The sequence below is a fragment of the Ovis canadensis genome, chromosome 25 (genome assembly GCF_042477335.2).
Source record: "Ovis canadensis isolate MfBH-ARS-UI-01 breed Bighorn chromosome 25, ARS-UI_OviCan_v2, whole genome shotgun sequence".
NCBI classification, from domain to species: domain Eukaryota; kingdom Metazoa; phylum Chordata; class Mammalia; order Artiodactyla; family Bovidae; genus Ovis; species Ovis canadensis.
In genome coordinates this window covers 58,238,629-58,254,062 of record NC_091269.1, presented here as the reverse complement: position 1 = coordinate 58,254,062, position 15,434 = coordinate 58,238,629, and the positions used below count along the sequence as shown (strand labels likewise).

At 47.6% G+C, this 15,434-nt stretch overlaps 1 protein-coding gene across 1 annotated transcript in view; it reads left to right on the top strand.

Moving 5' to 3' along the window:
* The window catches only part of GRID1 (glutamate ionotropic receptor delta type subunit 1), a 686,487-nt gene that overhangs the window by 142,687 nt on the left and 528,366 nt on the right, over nucleotides 1–15,434 (top strand). The window contains exon 3 of the mRNA XM_069572268.1: nucleotides 3,240–3,524. Coding sequence (XP_069428369.1) covers nucleotides 3,240–3,524 — 285 coding nt within the window. The remainder of the gene's footprint in view (nucleotides 1–3,239; nucleotides 3,525–15,434) is intronic.

Genomic DNA, 15,434 nt, shown 5'->3' with positions numbered 1-15,434 from the left:
AACAAGTGGGAGTACAGGATGTGGACTCGGATGGAGAAATGGAGCCTCAGCGGGGTTCAGTGACTTAATAACACAGCACCTGTGGAATGGGCACCAGCGGGGGCAGGGAGGGGCGCTTGCCATCAGAAGTCAGGCAGTGACCTGAGGGGGAGCCCGATGGGGTGCATGACAGAAAGCTGAGACCCCGTGATGGCGCAGTGGGGGTCCTGGGTGGGACCAAAGACTTGAGTTCCTGGGCAACTTTACGTCCTAGTGATGTGTGGTGAATTTTGCAAGATTACTTGTAAGAGGTTTCAGTGCAGTGTTATTGGCATTAAAGAGAATATATGCAAGAGAAGAAAGGAAAATCCATGTATCATCACAGACCTTGGCTTTTAGTGTTATTCTTGTCTTTTTCATAAGCATGCTTTTTAGCTAATGGTAGAAATTGCTGTAATCCTGGCGAGTATAAAATGTCACGCTCTGGGTTTGCCACAGTCACCCCGCAGAAGCCTTTTTAGATAGGAGGGCGTCTCGGTCCAGCCCTTAGCAGTAGTGTGGCTTCACAACTTGTTATCTGGAAAACACACAGCGATGCCTGCTGTCCCGGAATGTCATGAGAATAACGTGAACTCATGTATAGAGAGGGCTCGACGGAGTATTGAGCACAGAGAAAATTCTCACAAAATAGTCCGTCCTCCTGGAGCTCCTTACTTATCCATTACTGAAGGATTATTTTCCTTTTGTAAAAGAGTTATCTGTTCACAGCATGAAATTTTGGCAAAGTACAGAAAAAAAGGAAAAGCGCGTTGAGGCTCCACCTAAAATGCGGTCACTTTGAGCGTTTTGCAGTGTTTCCTTCTGGTCTTTCATGCATGTTAAGTTTTATTTGATTGATTTCATAAAATACATACAATTTGGTATGACTGTCGCATAACTTTTTAATGACAGGTACTTTCCCATGTCACCGTAGTATCTTCATAAATAGTTTTAGAGGTTGGGTGTGCTTTCAACAAGTGGAACAATTTTGTGTCCCTCACCTATCTGCATTTTTTTGATTGTTGGCATTATATCAAGAATCTGGATAAGTATCCTCTGAATGTTTATGGATCTAAAGCCATTTTTTTTTCTTAAAAAATTTTTTTTTTGATGTGGGCCATTTTAAAAGTCTTTATTGAGTCTGTTGCGTATTATTTCTGCTTTATGTTTTGGTTTTTTGCCCTGTGGCATGTGGGATCTTAGCTTCCTGACCAGGGGTTGAACTGTGCCCTCTGTAATGGAAAGCAAAGTTGTAACCAGTGGACCACCAGGGAATTTCCTAGTTATTTTTATATTATAGTTTGGGTAGATGCCCAAAGTGGAATTATTGACCAGAGGGCATGCAAATGTCAAGGATTATGGTATTATTGTATGAGTTTTTACTGACTACTGTGTGCCGGCAGACACATTGTGTCCCTGGATGAGGATGGTGAGCAGAAGGGCGTGACCTCTGTTCCCCTGGAACCTGAGGTCAAGTGGCAGAGAGAGACAGTTCAGTGTTGTGAGAGGGGAAGCGTGGGATGGAGATGAAGCACATGACAGGGTCTCTAGTCAGTCTGGGGGTGTAGAGCCTGGTCTTGAAGCAAGTGATGTCAAGGTTCAGAAGGCAAAAGGAAGTGTGATGGGTTCCAGAGGACAACGACGGGTGGGCAGTGGGGCAGCGCGGCAGGAGGAACCTGAGGCTGCAGGCACTGGGGAGCCTGCAAGACTGCCCTAGGGAGTTTGACTCCCTGCCCAAGGCTCTTGGGACACCAAGGGCTTTAAACAGAAGCATGGCAGGGTTGGATTATAATTCAGGAGTGAGCTTGGCCACATGCAGCCTGAATGCGAGGGTCCAGAGCATTTAGGTGGCTGTGTGATCTTCAGTAGGGACCGCAGAGAATCTCTCATTTAACCACCGCCTCCTTCCGCCTTGTGTTGAAGCCTGAGGGTTCCGCAGGAAGAGTTGTGGGCAAATTGTCCTCCTGCTTAAGCCCATGAATGCGCAAGGTGATTGCCCCTGCATGGGGAGCCGCTGGCCCTCGGTATTGGAAAGCCTGGGGGTGTCTTCCTCTTCCCACACCTTCCCAGCCTCCCTCTGCCTTGCTCCTTGGGGTTCCTCTCCTGGTCTTCATCTCCTTCTCCCAGTCTGGTCTGAGGCATTACATAAACCCAAGTGCTCTCAACCGAAAGAACCGCATTGTCAAAGTTGTTCAAAAGTCTGCCGTCTGCAGCAGATGGCCTGCTGACATTCACAGGCTGTGTTTTGAAACTGCATCTGCTTTCTCACATTCCTGCCGTCACATAAAGCGTTATTAATAAATGTTTGCTTCAGAACTGGTGCAGTGGGTTGCAGTGTTGCGAGGTGCATCGTTCTATTAATGGGTCTGATGTTCCAAAAAGGCGTAAGAGTGTGGCTAAAAGGGGTTACTGGAACTCACGGTGACTAGATGACTTCAAAAGGCGATCCCTAAGTGCTCCCTCCCTAGAGATGCTGCTGACACCTGGTCGTCCTCCTCCTCACCTGCAGTCAGCCCCAGCTGCGGGAGCCTCTTCCTTTGTTATTGTCAAGTGGCTTTTAAATAATCCTGATCTTCTGGAACCAAATACTTCCCTGGGGGTTTGACCCAGTATTTTTATGGTATGAGTCAAGTGGACTTGGCCAGGAGACTGCGGGTTTCTGGGGTTCGTTGCCTACAATCTGGGTCTTCGGGGGTAAGTGTCTCCTTGGCTTTCCAATGTAACTTATTCCCTTCCGCCCCAATCAGCTCAGTTCAGCCAACGATTGTAGAGTACACAGTGCATTCTTGGCCTGTGGCTTGGCCTTGGGGTACAAGGATCAACAAAACGAGCTCATGGCTCTTAAGAGGCTCACAGCCCAAGTGGGAAACCAGATAGCTGCTATAGTAGCATGGCTGAGTGTCTCAGGCAGATGTGGGTAGGAGCCCTGTTCTCCTTCCCCTGCTTGAGTAGCCTAGGATGCCTGGTTTTGCCTCTCTTGACCTCTGTTTTCTCATCTGTTGAATGGACGCAGGAGTGTCTAGTCGGCAGCATCACTAGGGCTTCACAGACTGTGCCTGTGAGAGCCTCTGGGCTGGCCTGACAGGGTTCTTGGTCCCTGGAGGGAGACGGTGTTTCTTGGAACCGCAGGAATGAGCTGCCCAGTGTGAGCTGTGTGAATTGAAGCCAGGGCAGCATCACCCCCATGCTGACCCCTCCCTCTCTCTCCCCTCTCTTTCCAGCCTGTGACCTCATGACCCAGGGGATTTTGGCCTTGGTTACATCCACCGGCTGTGCGTCTGCCAACGCCCTGCAGTCCCTCACAGACGCGATGCACATCCCACATCTCTTTGTCCAGCGCAACCCAGGGGGCTCTCCGCGCACCGCCTGCCATCTGAACCCCAGCCCCGATGGCGAGGCCTACACGCTGGCCTCCAGACCGCCTGTGCGCCTCAATGACGTCATGCTCAGGCTGGTGACAGAGCTGCGCTGGCAGAAGTTTGTCATGTTCTACGACAGCGAGTATGGTGAGTAGGGGCAGGGGCTGGTCTGGGGCTCCGGGGTGGGGCACAGCCAGACACTGGGAGACCTGTGAGCTGGACCTTTGCTCCTGGAGGTTGAGCCCTTTGGAGAGGGCTAGGTGTGGACAGTGGTTGATAGTCTGAACCGAGTGGGTCTCTGGGTGGTAGGACCCAACCTTGAGCTTCATGAGCAGGGGATGAGCTCTGAAAACAGATCTGTAGACAGGCACTAAAGTTGCCTAGCAACAACACCTTACCATGACAGCTGAAGTTTGAATCATCTTCGAGTTTTCAATAAAATATTAATAAACTGCTGGCAGAGATCCGAAAGGCTGCATGCAGGCAGCAGTGGTGGAGGCTGGCCAGCATGGGTCCTCCCGGAAGCCTCCTCTGCAAAGCGTCCCCCTCTCGCTGGATGCTCTCCCAGCCTCCCCAGCTCCTTGCCTCCCTCCACGCTGACCTGCCCTTAGTTTCAGGGTTTCAGGCTGGGGCAAAGGTCAGGGAGAGCTACAACCTTAATGTCATGGACCCAGGTGGGGATCGTGTGGGTCTGGGGACACAGGGCAAGGCTGGATATGGATTCTTTGAAGGCCTACTGTATGAAAAAAAAAATCATAGTTTCCTTGTTAGGAAACTAGAAAAATGGGCTTTGAAGAGATAGCTTCAGTTTTTCTATGGCTGCTTTGTGAAAACGGAGACCGGTTCTGGTCCCAAGATAAATGGTTTAAATATAAAACCTTTTTATTGAAAAAAATTATATGTTTAAAAAAACCTGTTTATTTTTAAATTCTGAGATAACTGAGACTTACATACAATTATGAGAAATAATTCAGAGATCCTGTGTGCTCCAAAATCTAGCCTAACTGTCATAGTATACCACAAGCAGGATTTCACCTTGACACAATCCCTAGGCCTCGCTCATATTCACCAGTTTGCATGCACCTGGGCGTGTATATTCACTGTGTGTACAGTTCTGTCACATGTGGATTCATGTGCCCACCACAGTCAGATTCAGAGCAGTCCCTCACAAGGACCCCCATGCTACCCTTTTGTAACCACAGCCACTCACCTTACATCTTTAAAGGTGAGGGCTGGCGCCTCACAGTTGGGGCCAGGGTGGAATGAGGTAGACCCTCGAAAGTCCTTTTTTCCTCTCTTGGTGGAATAATCCCTTTGCCAAGACTGTAACTAAGAAGAGAAAGCAGCATATGTTTGCATTTGCCTAAATACTCTGCTTCTCTAAGACTGGAACGTTGTCTTCAGCTCTTAAGCAAATATGCTGTCTGGAGTCTTCCAGAAGGAATTGAAAAGCAAACAGTCACTGTACTGAAATTAAAATGAGGGGGGTGATGGGGACAAAGGTGGCCAGAGGCTCCAGGCGCTTGAACTGCACTCTGTCCAGGGCCTGGCTTCTCCCTCCCACCCCTGCTCAATCCCTGACTCTGGGGAGGAGTTGGAGAGACCATGTCATAGCCTGGTGGCTGGCACAGAGAAGGTCCAGAGAAATTGTCTCTCTGTGAATGAACCAACTCATTTATGAGAACATGGACCTTTCAAGAAATTTTAATATAAGGAGAAATGTGGGGGAAAGACAAGGAAAGACCTTTGAGGTAAGCTAGGGAACAGATGTTTCTTTCTGCAGATACACTCCTTTGCCCCTCTCCTCTCCCATCCAGATACTCCAGTTAAGCCAAAAGGTGTTCTCCTGTTTTGTCACACGGAGACCTTTGCTCTCTCTTGTAGGGTTGAAGTTAGTTTTCAACCACACTGACCTTTATTAGTAATTTTATAAACACACAGGGTGACAAATAGGTTTCTTCTGGTGGACCACTGCCGGCAATTGGCTGAACCTTGATTGCTTTGTTGGGAAGGATTCTGAGGAAGCATATGGCCTCAGCAACATAAAATGCTGTGATTGCTCCATGAAGCATCATGATGCAGGGCATGGACTGGCAGCAACCCGTCCTGTTTTGCTAAAGGTGGCTGTGAAATCAAGCATCTCAGAGCTGCTTGCACATGGCTGTCACTGTCCAAGGTGCTGACCTTTTGGCATTAGTCTTCCTGGAGGCCAGTGCTCTTTCACTGGGTTCTATGAAGGACCTCCTGCCTTTGCCTGTCCTGGCCATTACCCTCCTGATCTGACAACCTTTGAAGCCAGGTTTCTACCCCAAACATTCTCTATAAAACATTAACAACTCCAGCACCTGTGACTTGTTTTGACCTTGCCCTTTGTGTACAGTCAAATTTGTGGCCCATTTTTAATATGTTATTTAAGCCAAGGCTATAGAAACATGCTGTTTTGAGGCAGCCCCAAGAATTCAGAGTGTGAGTGCTCCTCAGCTTGGCTGGCATTGGCCTGTCTGAGGGCTGTGGGTGGATTTACATTACTGATACGTCCAAGACAAATGGTGCCTCCACAACCCCTCAGGGCCCTTCCTCCACCCGACCGCTGTAGCACTAGCTGCGATGAGCCCAATTAAAAAGCAAATTGAGTGTAAAGACTGTTTCATTTCTTCCAAAGTCACACAGAAGTGGGTTGGAATATAGTAACTTTGTTTTTTTGATGCTGATCTGCAAGTATCTTTACATATATTTATTTAAGCTATTCAGTAACTCTCTGAAGTGGGATTATTGCTGCATTTTACAGATGAAGATCATGAGGCTCAGAGAGATTCCTTTTGACTTTGATGCCCATGCACTTAGCCATGGCACCATCTTATTACTGTCATCTGGGGCTTGCTAGCCTCCAGCCTTCTTCTCTTATCACCAGCCAGGCAGAGTTGATGCCAAGGATGGCGTGTGTGGAATGGACTTGGCATGCCCTAGGTTTGTGCAGTCAGTCACTTGGATAAATGTCATGTGTAAGATCCTACCCCTGCAAGGTAAGGCCTGATCCTTCCTCATTTGCCCCTCAGCCTCCCTTTAAACCGAGGAATGTCCTGTCCTGGGTGGAGCCTGAGGACTAGGCATCTGGGTCAAGGGTCAGAAAGGCAAAGCAAGTTCTACGACAGAATTTGGCAGAGCGGTGGGAGAGGAGTTTGTATGTTTAAGGTTTACAGAAAGCAAGACGTGCCATTTGGTAAAATTCCATTGAAAATACTTGTATGCTTGTTGTGACAGCGAAAGGAAAAATAAAAGAGAAGCTGACATTTGGGAGAGAAAATCTGTAACATTAAAATACCAAAAGTTTGGATTGAACAGAAGAGAGAACTTTCTGTCTTGCCACTTCGATTTCTGGGCTATTCGTGTGTGTTTTGGGGAGGGTGTGCTAGAAGCTGCAGCCACAATTTCTCCCCAGTGAGCACATTTGGATGAGGGATGTATTTATGGTGGGATCTTAGAAACCACTGACTCATTCATCAACAAATATTCACTGAGTCCCTACCATGCGCAACTATTTTGCTAGGTACTCATTTTAGATGTTGAAACAGATGGTTGGAGTATCTTGGCTAAAGTTGCATAGGGCTGGGATGTGAAGTTAGGACCCCGGGGCTCCTTTCTCCATAGCATCTTTGGGGTGTGATGCTCCCTGTTAGCCTCTTGGGCTAGTTTGCAGGCCTGGGATGAGTTGGCAGCAGGGATTCCACAGAAGCAAAAGCTTGGGGCTCTAAATGTGTGTCCATTTCCTATTTGTGCTTGTTTTTAAAGTATGTTTAAAAAGTTAAAAGTTGCACACTTTTACAATGTATATGTCAAGTTAAAAGAATGATAATGAAGTGAGCTCCCATGAACCCAGACCAGTTTGAAAAATGTCTAGGAGCCTTATGTGTCCTCATTGTATCATGCCATCTACCTAGGGGATCTACCCAGTATCTTCATTGTGTTCTAATGAGCTCCTTGGTTTTCTTTATAGCTTGTCATGCAAGTATGGATCCTAAAATACTTATTGCCTAGTTTGGCCTCTTCGTGAACCTTGAATATATAGAGTTAAACTACTGTACACTTTTGTGATTGCTTTCTTTTCTTAAATGTTTATTTATTTTTAATTGATTGATGATTGTGATTGCTTTTTTATTAAATATTATGAACTATTGGGCCTATGCATGTTTCACTTTATTAGATCATTTCAAATTACTTTCCAAAGCATTTCTACCTATTTTCACTGCTACCTGTGATGTATGAGCATTCTCGAAGCTCCCCAACCTCACCAACACCTGGCATTGCTTTTAGTTTGAAGATTTTCATGTGGAATGTGTCTCACTGTGATTTTGATTTACATTGCCATGATAAAAGATGAAGCTGAGCATATCTTTATGCAGTATTTTTGTTTGCTCTTCTAAATACCCATGTGTAGTTTTAAATTTTTGCCCATATTTATTTATTTGTTTTTATCTTTATTAGGTTTTTATTTTTTATATTTTAAAAAATTTTTATTTTTATTTTTTTATCATTTGGCAATTGCCTTGATTTTATTCAATGTGTTTTTTAAAAAATTTTTATTTTACTTTACAATACTGTATTGCTTTTGCCATACATTGACATGAATCCGCCATGGGTGTACATGAGTTCCCAATCCTGAACCCCCCTCCCACCTCTCTCCCCATATCATCTCTCTGGGTCATCCCAGTGCACCAGCCCCAAGCATCCTGTATCCTGTATTGAACCTAGACTGGCGATTTGTTTCTTACATGATAGTATACATGTTTCAATGCCATTCTCTCAAATCACCCCACCCTCTCCCTCTCCCACAGAGTCCAAAAGTCTATTCTATACATCTGTGTCTCTTTTGCTGTCTCGCATACAGGGTTATCATTACCATCTTTCTAAATTCCATATATATGCGTTAGTATACTGTATTGGTGTTTTCTTTCTGGCTTACTTCACTCTGTATAATAGGCTCCAGTTTCATCCACCTCATTAGAACTGATTCAAATGTATTCTTTTTAATGGCTGAGTAATACTCCATTGTGTATATGTACCACACCTTTCTTATCCATTCATCTGCTGATGGACATCTAGGTTGCTTCCACATCCTGGCTATTATAAACAGTGCTGTGATGAACATTGGGGTACACGTGTCTCTTTCAAGTCTGGTTTCCTCGGGGTGTATGCCCAGCAGTGGGATTGCTGGGTCATAAGGCAGTTCTATTTCCAGTTTTTTAAGGAATTTCCACACTGTTCTCCATAGTGGCTGTACTAGTTTGCATTCCCACCAACAGTGTAGGAGGGTTCCCTTTTCTCCACACCCTCTCCAGCATTTATTGCTTGTAGACTTTTGGATCGCAGCCATTCTGACTGGCGTGAAATGGTACCTCACTGTGGTCTTGATTTGCATTTCTAAAATTGAGTCTTTTCTTTTGTAAGTTAGGGATGTTAAATGCCTCCTTTCAGTTAGTTGTCTTAGTTCACAGAAGTTCTATACTGTATTATTATCAATTTATTCATCTTTTAGACAAATAGCTCCATTTCCTATCTCATTTAAGAGGTCTTTCCCTATCCAAATGGTATAAAGATATTCTCCTGCTGAAACCTTCGTCTCTGCTCTGAGAGCAGATGTTGCCCTCCAGCCCGAGTGTCCACAGCTAGGTCCTGGCTCTGAGTATGCCTGGATCCCTGTGGCTAGACCACCTCTCCCTGCAGCTATGGCCTGACATTCTTCCCTGACACTGCTTCACTCTGCTGTGGCCATGGAACTGATCTTATCTTAGCAGTGACTGCACAGCTTGTGATGGTGGTTCAGGAGGGCTTCCTGAAGGAGGTGGCATGTACGCAAGCCTCTAAAGGACTAGTGGGAAATAGGCAAGCAAAGGGCACTGGGGGTGGATAGGATGAAGAGTGTGCCAGGCAGAAGGAAAGCATGCTGGAAGGCCTGGGGCAACAGAGAGGAAAAAGATACGGCTGGATTGTGGGCAGTGGCCAAGGGTGAGGCTGAAGCTCGGGGCCAAGCAGGCCTTAGAGGCCTCACTGATGGGTACAGAATCTCCAGAAATCCTTGAGAGCCATAGCTCGCCTCCTCAGGTTGTGCCTCTGGGTCCTATTCATTACACCCAGTCCAGAGACCTGAACTTGGACTTGGGTCTTCTTTTTGGAGGGCTCTGGTCTTCCTGTTGTCTGTGTCCGGACTCACTGGCTTCCTCTGAAAGGAAAGAAGCTAATGCACGGGAAAGAGCTGAGGACAAATCCCAGGCCCCGAGCAGGGCCTGAACTTCCCAGGTGACCAGGTGGCCCAGGTGTCAGTGAGTCACAGGTTGTGTTTCTCCAGCCTCACTCCAAGCAGGGCGCCGTGTAAGCACCATTGAGGCTCCAGCTCATGGCATCCTTACAGCAACCCTTCAAAGTGGGTTCATACCACCCTTGTTTTACAGATGAGGAAACTGTGACTCAGAAAAGTGAGTGGGTGGCTGGTGAGTAGGGGGTTGGCTAAGTCTGATTCCCGAAGCCCAGGTCACCCCACAGCTCTGCTCACAGCCTCTTGATCCTTGTGGCAAAGCTGTGGGGAGCAAGGCCCGCAGGTAGACTCTTCTCTTAGTGCACAAGGGTTTATTGGAGCACTGTTGGTGGCCACAGATACTGCCAACAACCGTAATGGTTAAATATATTATGATACATACATAATGGGAAACTATGATTCCTAATGAACCAAGAGGCCATAGTTCTAACACGTGGTACTGTTAGCTCGCAGTAGCAAGGTGAGAATAGTGGTGTCAGTATTGCTCTGGGTAAGCAAGGTCACGTGCGTGTGTGAGCACACATACAGTCATAGGGGACAGCTGTGTCAGGGAGGGAAACACAATGACTTGGGACAAAGATGTGAGATCTGCTTTTTTTGTTTAATATCTTTAAAGTTTTCTATCAAGTACCAAAAATAGTAAGTAAATAAAAAAGAGAGAGGGTGGCCATCCTTCCTTCCTACTGATCACCCATGGTGACTTCCCTTTTTATCATCTAAGGAACAGGGATGGTAATTTCTGAGCTACAGATTAAAACCCCTGGCAGAGTTCCTGGTACGTGGCAAATGGTCTGTATGATAATAGCAAATCAGGAGTGGGGACCAAGAATGGCAGTGGTCAGTATTCTTCCTTCCCAGGGCTGGATGTGGGCATAGGGCTTGGTAGAGTCTTGGCCTGAGAGCTTTGGCTGTTTGTCCCTCCTCAGGATGGTCCTTGAGTACAGTGGTGAGGAGCAGGACTTGGGAGCAGTCTGCCTCAGCTGAATGCTGGCTCTGCTTCTATAGTGACATTGGACAAGTCACTCAACCTCTCTCTGCAGTGGTTTCCTGACCTGTCTAATGGGAATAAAGTAATCATTCCTATTTGGTGTGCTTGATGTGTGGATTAAATGCATTAATACATGCCAGGGTCTTCGTTGGCATCACCAAATCAATGGACGTGAGTTTGAGCATATTCTGGGAGATGGTGAAGGACAGGGAAGCCTGGCGTGCTGCAGTCTATGGGGTTACAAAGACTCAGACATGACTGAGCGATTGAACAACCATAAGAGCTTAGCACAGAGGCTAACACCTGAGTGCTCAGGAAGGCTCCCTAACTCAGGAACTACAGCTGCTGGAGCCCCTTAGCCTCTGAGCTGGTTCATCTCTGCCCTGGCTTGTTCTGCAGCCCAGGAAACAGCTTGCTTATGTTCTTGGTGCTAGCAGAAAGAGAGAGAGTTTCAGCTCTCTCACCTGCAGGGGACACTCCAGGCCTCCCTGGTGGTGGAGGTGAGTTGCTAGGAGTCCCTGAAGGCTCACTGCTCAGTCCCAAGTGGCCCTGGTGAGTCCTCACACCTTCACAGCTGGACAGCCTGACAGGTTCCCTTGGTGAACATCTTTGGCAGTTGATCTTCACCCCAAGTCCTCCTGGCAGGAAACTCCTCAGAAGAAAGAGAATCGGACACCTACGCTTTTAACCAATGCTTCATGCCAACAAAGTCTTTCTGACGTCTGGCATAGGAAGTCAGACAACTGAGCTGCTCTGGTGCGCCTTCTTATTAATAACACGTATCATATCATTATGGCATTAGTTTAAATTGAAGTAATAAATACTTTTTCCAGGTGAAATGAGTAAGTGAGTTTAATTGCTAGGAAACCTACCAAGAAGTTCGACAATAACTTTACTGGGACGGGTGTTTTGGGTTTTGTTCTTCTATCTAATTATAAAGCAGCTGTACTTCAGGGCACGTTAATTGTAGCATTTGCTGGAAGGTTAAAGTTCATTAACTCTGAAGTTCCATCACCCTTCTGTCGGACTCCGTGGTGTGTCTGAGGACATAAGGAGATGCCGGATGAAGGACAGGAAGACGAGGGTGCCAGCCCCCCTCCCCCCATGGCCCATTGCACAGCTGGGACCAGGGCAGTGGCCACAGCAAGACCTTGGCCAGATCTACACTTCCTTCTTGCCATGCAGTACCACAGTGCCCCCTTGGAAGACAAATATGGCCCCATTGACTCCCCTCCGGCCAACCCTGCTTCTCCAGACCTCCTCAGCCCCAGCACACAAGAGGGAACAGGTTTTGCTGTTATCTACTAGAATTCTACTAGAATTCTAGGAAGGGTATCCACAGGATGTGGCCCCAAACATCTGGAAGGACCATGGGTCCAATGAGGCCCCTGCCTGCTCTCCTAGTGAAGTGAAATAGAACGTCCTCTTCATTGTCTCCACTGAAGCATCTCGTATCCTCCTCTTTGGGAGAGCATGGCTCTTTCCTAACAGGCCCAGCAATGTCAGGAGAGTTCCTTCATTTTTTGAAGTGAACTGCATTGAGGCATAATTGGTATGCAATAGAATGCACTCATTAGCCATGTACTGCTTGATGGATTTTGACAAATATATGTAATAGAGTAACCGCTGTCCCAGTCGAGGAGCAGAATGTTGCCAGGCATATAGAAATGCCTTTGTTGTGAAGAGAGACCATCATAACTAACTTCCTTCTGGCCCCAGTCACTTTGGCAGTTGCTGGAAGACCATAGGCCCTGAAAAGAATGTTATGTGCCTGGAACCTGCAGCGTCCTCTGCTCCTAGGAGTCTTTTCAGAGACCTGGGGTGTCAGTGTGTCTGACCAGAAGACAGGGAAAGGACAGGGAGGCGTGAAAGGCAAGGGTGAGGAGGGGAGAGCTGTGGAAGCTCTGTAGCAGCTGGCAATGATGTTCAGGCTAAAGCTGTCTCCATCTAGATGAGAGCCCTGACCGTCTGCTCGCTGGCCAGAGATGACTTGTTTTCCCTTGCCAGGCAAGGTCTGGCACCTCCTTGAGAGGTGACATTTGGGTGGTTATGAGCACAGACTCCAGCATCAGAAAAGAGCTGCATGTAAGTCCCCACTCCATTGCTTATTGTGTCCTGGCTGAACTGTGGTTGCCCTTCAGAGCCTTGGTTTTCCTGATCTGTAAGATGGGTATCATAGCACTTCTTTCCTAGGTTCCTGGCAGGTCCTGGCCAAGCACATGCTCAGTGCTCTAGAGGGTTGAGAGTCTTATGCTTTAAAACTTTTCCTTTGCTTCTTACAAAGGGATCTCAGCAGATGGCATCCAGCTCCCAAGAACCCTTTTTTGAGGCCTGGGAAGTGGGTTTCCTTTCCTGGTTGCTCAGCAGGTGGGACCTAGGGATGGGTGGTCTTGCGTGACTTGTGTTTAGACAGCGTCTCTGAAACAGCGTTAAGAATGCCCTTGTCCTCGGGAATCTAAGGAAGCAGAAAGGCTCCGGGAGTCCCTAAGAGGTTTCCCTCTGACAGGTTGCGTGGGAGCCTCAGATCTAAGCTTGAAGGTTCATTGTGATGACTGGAACTTTCCCCACTGCCCTGGAATACCAGCCATGGTCCTTGCAGCTGGCCTCCCTGCCCTGCTCCCTGTAACCCTCTCTCCTCACTCCACCCCGTCTGCCCACCTCCTGCTCCCTGTTGCTCCATGAATGTGCCAGGACAGTTAGGCATCAGAACCTTTGCACTGGCTGTTCCCTCTGCCTGGGACACTGTTCCCATAGATATTTGCAGGCTGCGTCCTCACCTTCAGGGCTTCAAACCCCTCTGCCCCCACAGGCCTTTTCTCATCAATTCATTGAAAAATAGAGCTCCTTTTCCTCTTGATGCCCTCTTCTCCCTTCCATGCCTTTTTTTTTCATTGAATTTATTGACATTTGCTTATTTTTTGATGTTTCAGTTCAGTTCAGTTCAGTCACTCAGTCGTGTCTGACTCTTTGCGACCCCATGAATCGCAGTACGCCAGGCCTCCCTGTCCATCACCAACTCCCGGAGTTCACTCAGACTCACATCCATCGAGTCAGTGATGCCATCCAGCCATCTCATTCTCGGTCGTCCCCTTCTCCTCCTGCCCCCAATCCCTCCCAGCATCAGGGTCTTTTCCAATGAATCAACTCTTCACGTGAGGTGGCCAAAGTGCTGGAGCTTCAGCTTTAGCATCCTTCCTTCCAAAGAAATCCCAGGGCTGATCTCCTTCAGAATGGACTGGTTGGATCTCCTTGCAGTCCAAGGGACTCTCAAGAGTCTTCTCCAACACCACAGTTCAAAAGCATCAATTCTTTGGCGCTCAGCCTTCTTCACAGTCCAACTCTCACATCCATACATGACCACTGAAAAACCATAGCCTTGGCTAGATGGACCTTAGTCGGCAAAGTAATGTTTCTGCTTTTGAATATGCTATCTAGGTTGGTCATAACTTTTCCCCCAGTGAGGATGTGAGTTCCACTCAAGCAGGGATCCAGTGTGTTTTGTTAAGTAATGCTGCATATCCAGCATTTAGAATACCACCTGGAACATAGTACGTGCTCAAGAAGTATTCCGTATACGAGTGGATTAATGTATAACTGGGGGCATTTCACTGACTACTTATTTTTCTAGGAAGCGTTTGTTTCTTTTTATGAGATTCCCAATTACAACAGTAATATGTCACTTCACGGAGTCCAAAGTTCAGGTGAAACCTCACCCTCCTCCACTCCCACCAGATCACCAGTGTGTTCGGCCCGCTGAGTCTGTCTACACCGTCCTCTTTGGCAAGTGTGGAGGGAGCACTCATGCACTCCACAAGGTGTGGGGCGTGGCGAGATTTCAGATGGGCCCAGGCTTGAGAAAGCTTTCCGCACAGTTTCACAGGAGGATTAAACACAAAATCCCTGTGTATATCGCAGTGCGAGGTTAGCAGTGCCGCTGAAGTTTTGTGGGTGAACATTTTGGGAACCTTGTGTTCTGTTCCTGCCTCAGCCTTTTTTCTCGCTCATCTCTGGACTGTTGACAAATCTTTCTCATCCTTGGTTTTCTCATTTTGTTAGTGGGGATAATAAAAATGCCTGCCTCAAAGGGTTCTTGGGAGATTGAAATGAAATGAAATGATGGATATGAGAGTGATTACTCATTTGTCTCTCTCCTCTTCAGTACCCAGGACAGTGCCCCAAGTGCTGGCATGCGATTGCAGAGCCTTGTAGCCTAAACTACTCCCCAGCCCATCCCAACTCTGCCTTGGGAGGCGGTGGGTTTTGAATTAGCTGGGAGCAAGAAGGGCTTCATCAGGTAGAGGAGGGAGGAGGGAAATTCCAAGTAGGGGTAAACCTGTGTGCGAAGCATCAGGGTGTGAAATAGCGCACCGTGTTCTGGAAAAGGAGGGTTTGGAGGACCAGCGGCTGTGCTGAGAGCTGGAAGTGATGGAAAGTGTCAGAGGGAAGGGTGGGCAGGCGCCTCAGGCAGCCTGGCTGGGAGCAGTGAGTGGTTGATTCATCGTGTCCACGGCAGGGCTCCCCTCTTTAGATGTGAGCTGTGCTGTGTCATCAAGGCTCACCCTCCCGTGGGAACTCTCCTGTCTAGTGAGACGCTTCGGAACAGAAGCCTGTTCTCCTGGGTTGCGTCACCCTGGCATGTTACAAGAATGAAATAGCTTGTACGTTGTGTGGCCAGTTCTCCACTGTACGAAGTCTGGGGGTTTTGATTTTGGGGGTCAGCTGCTCACCCCATGTTTCCCACTGGAGGCTCTGAGAGTGA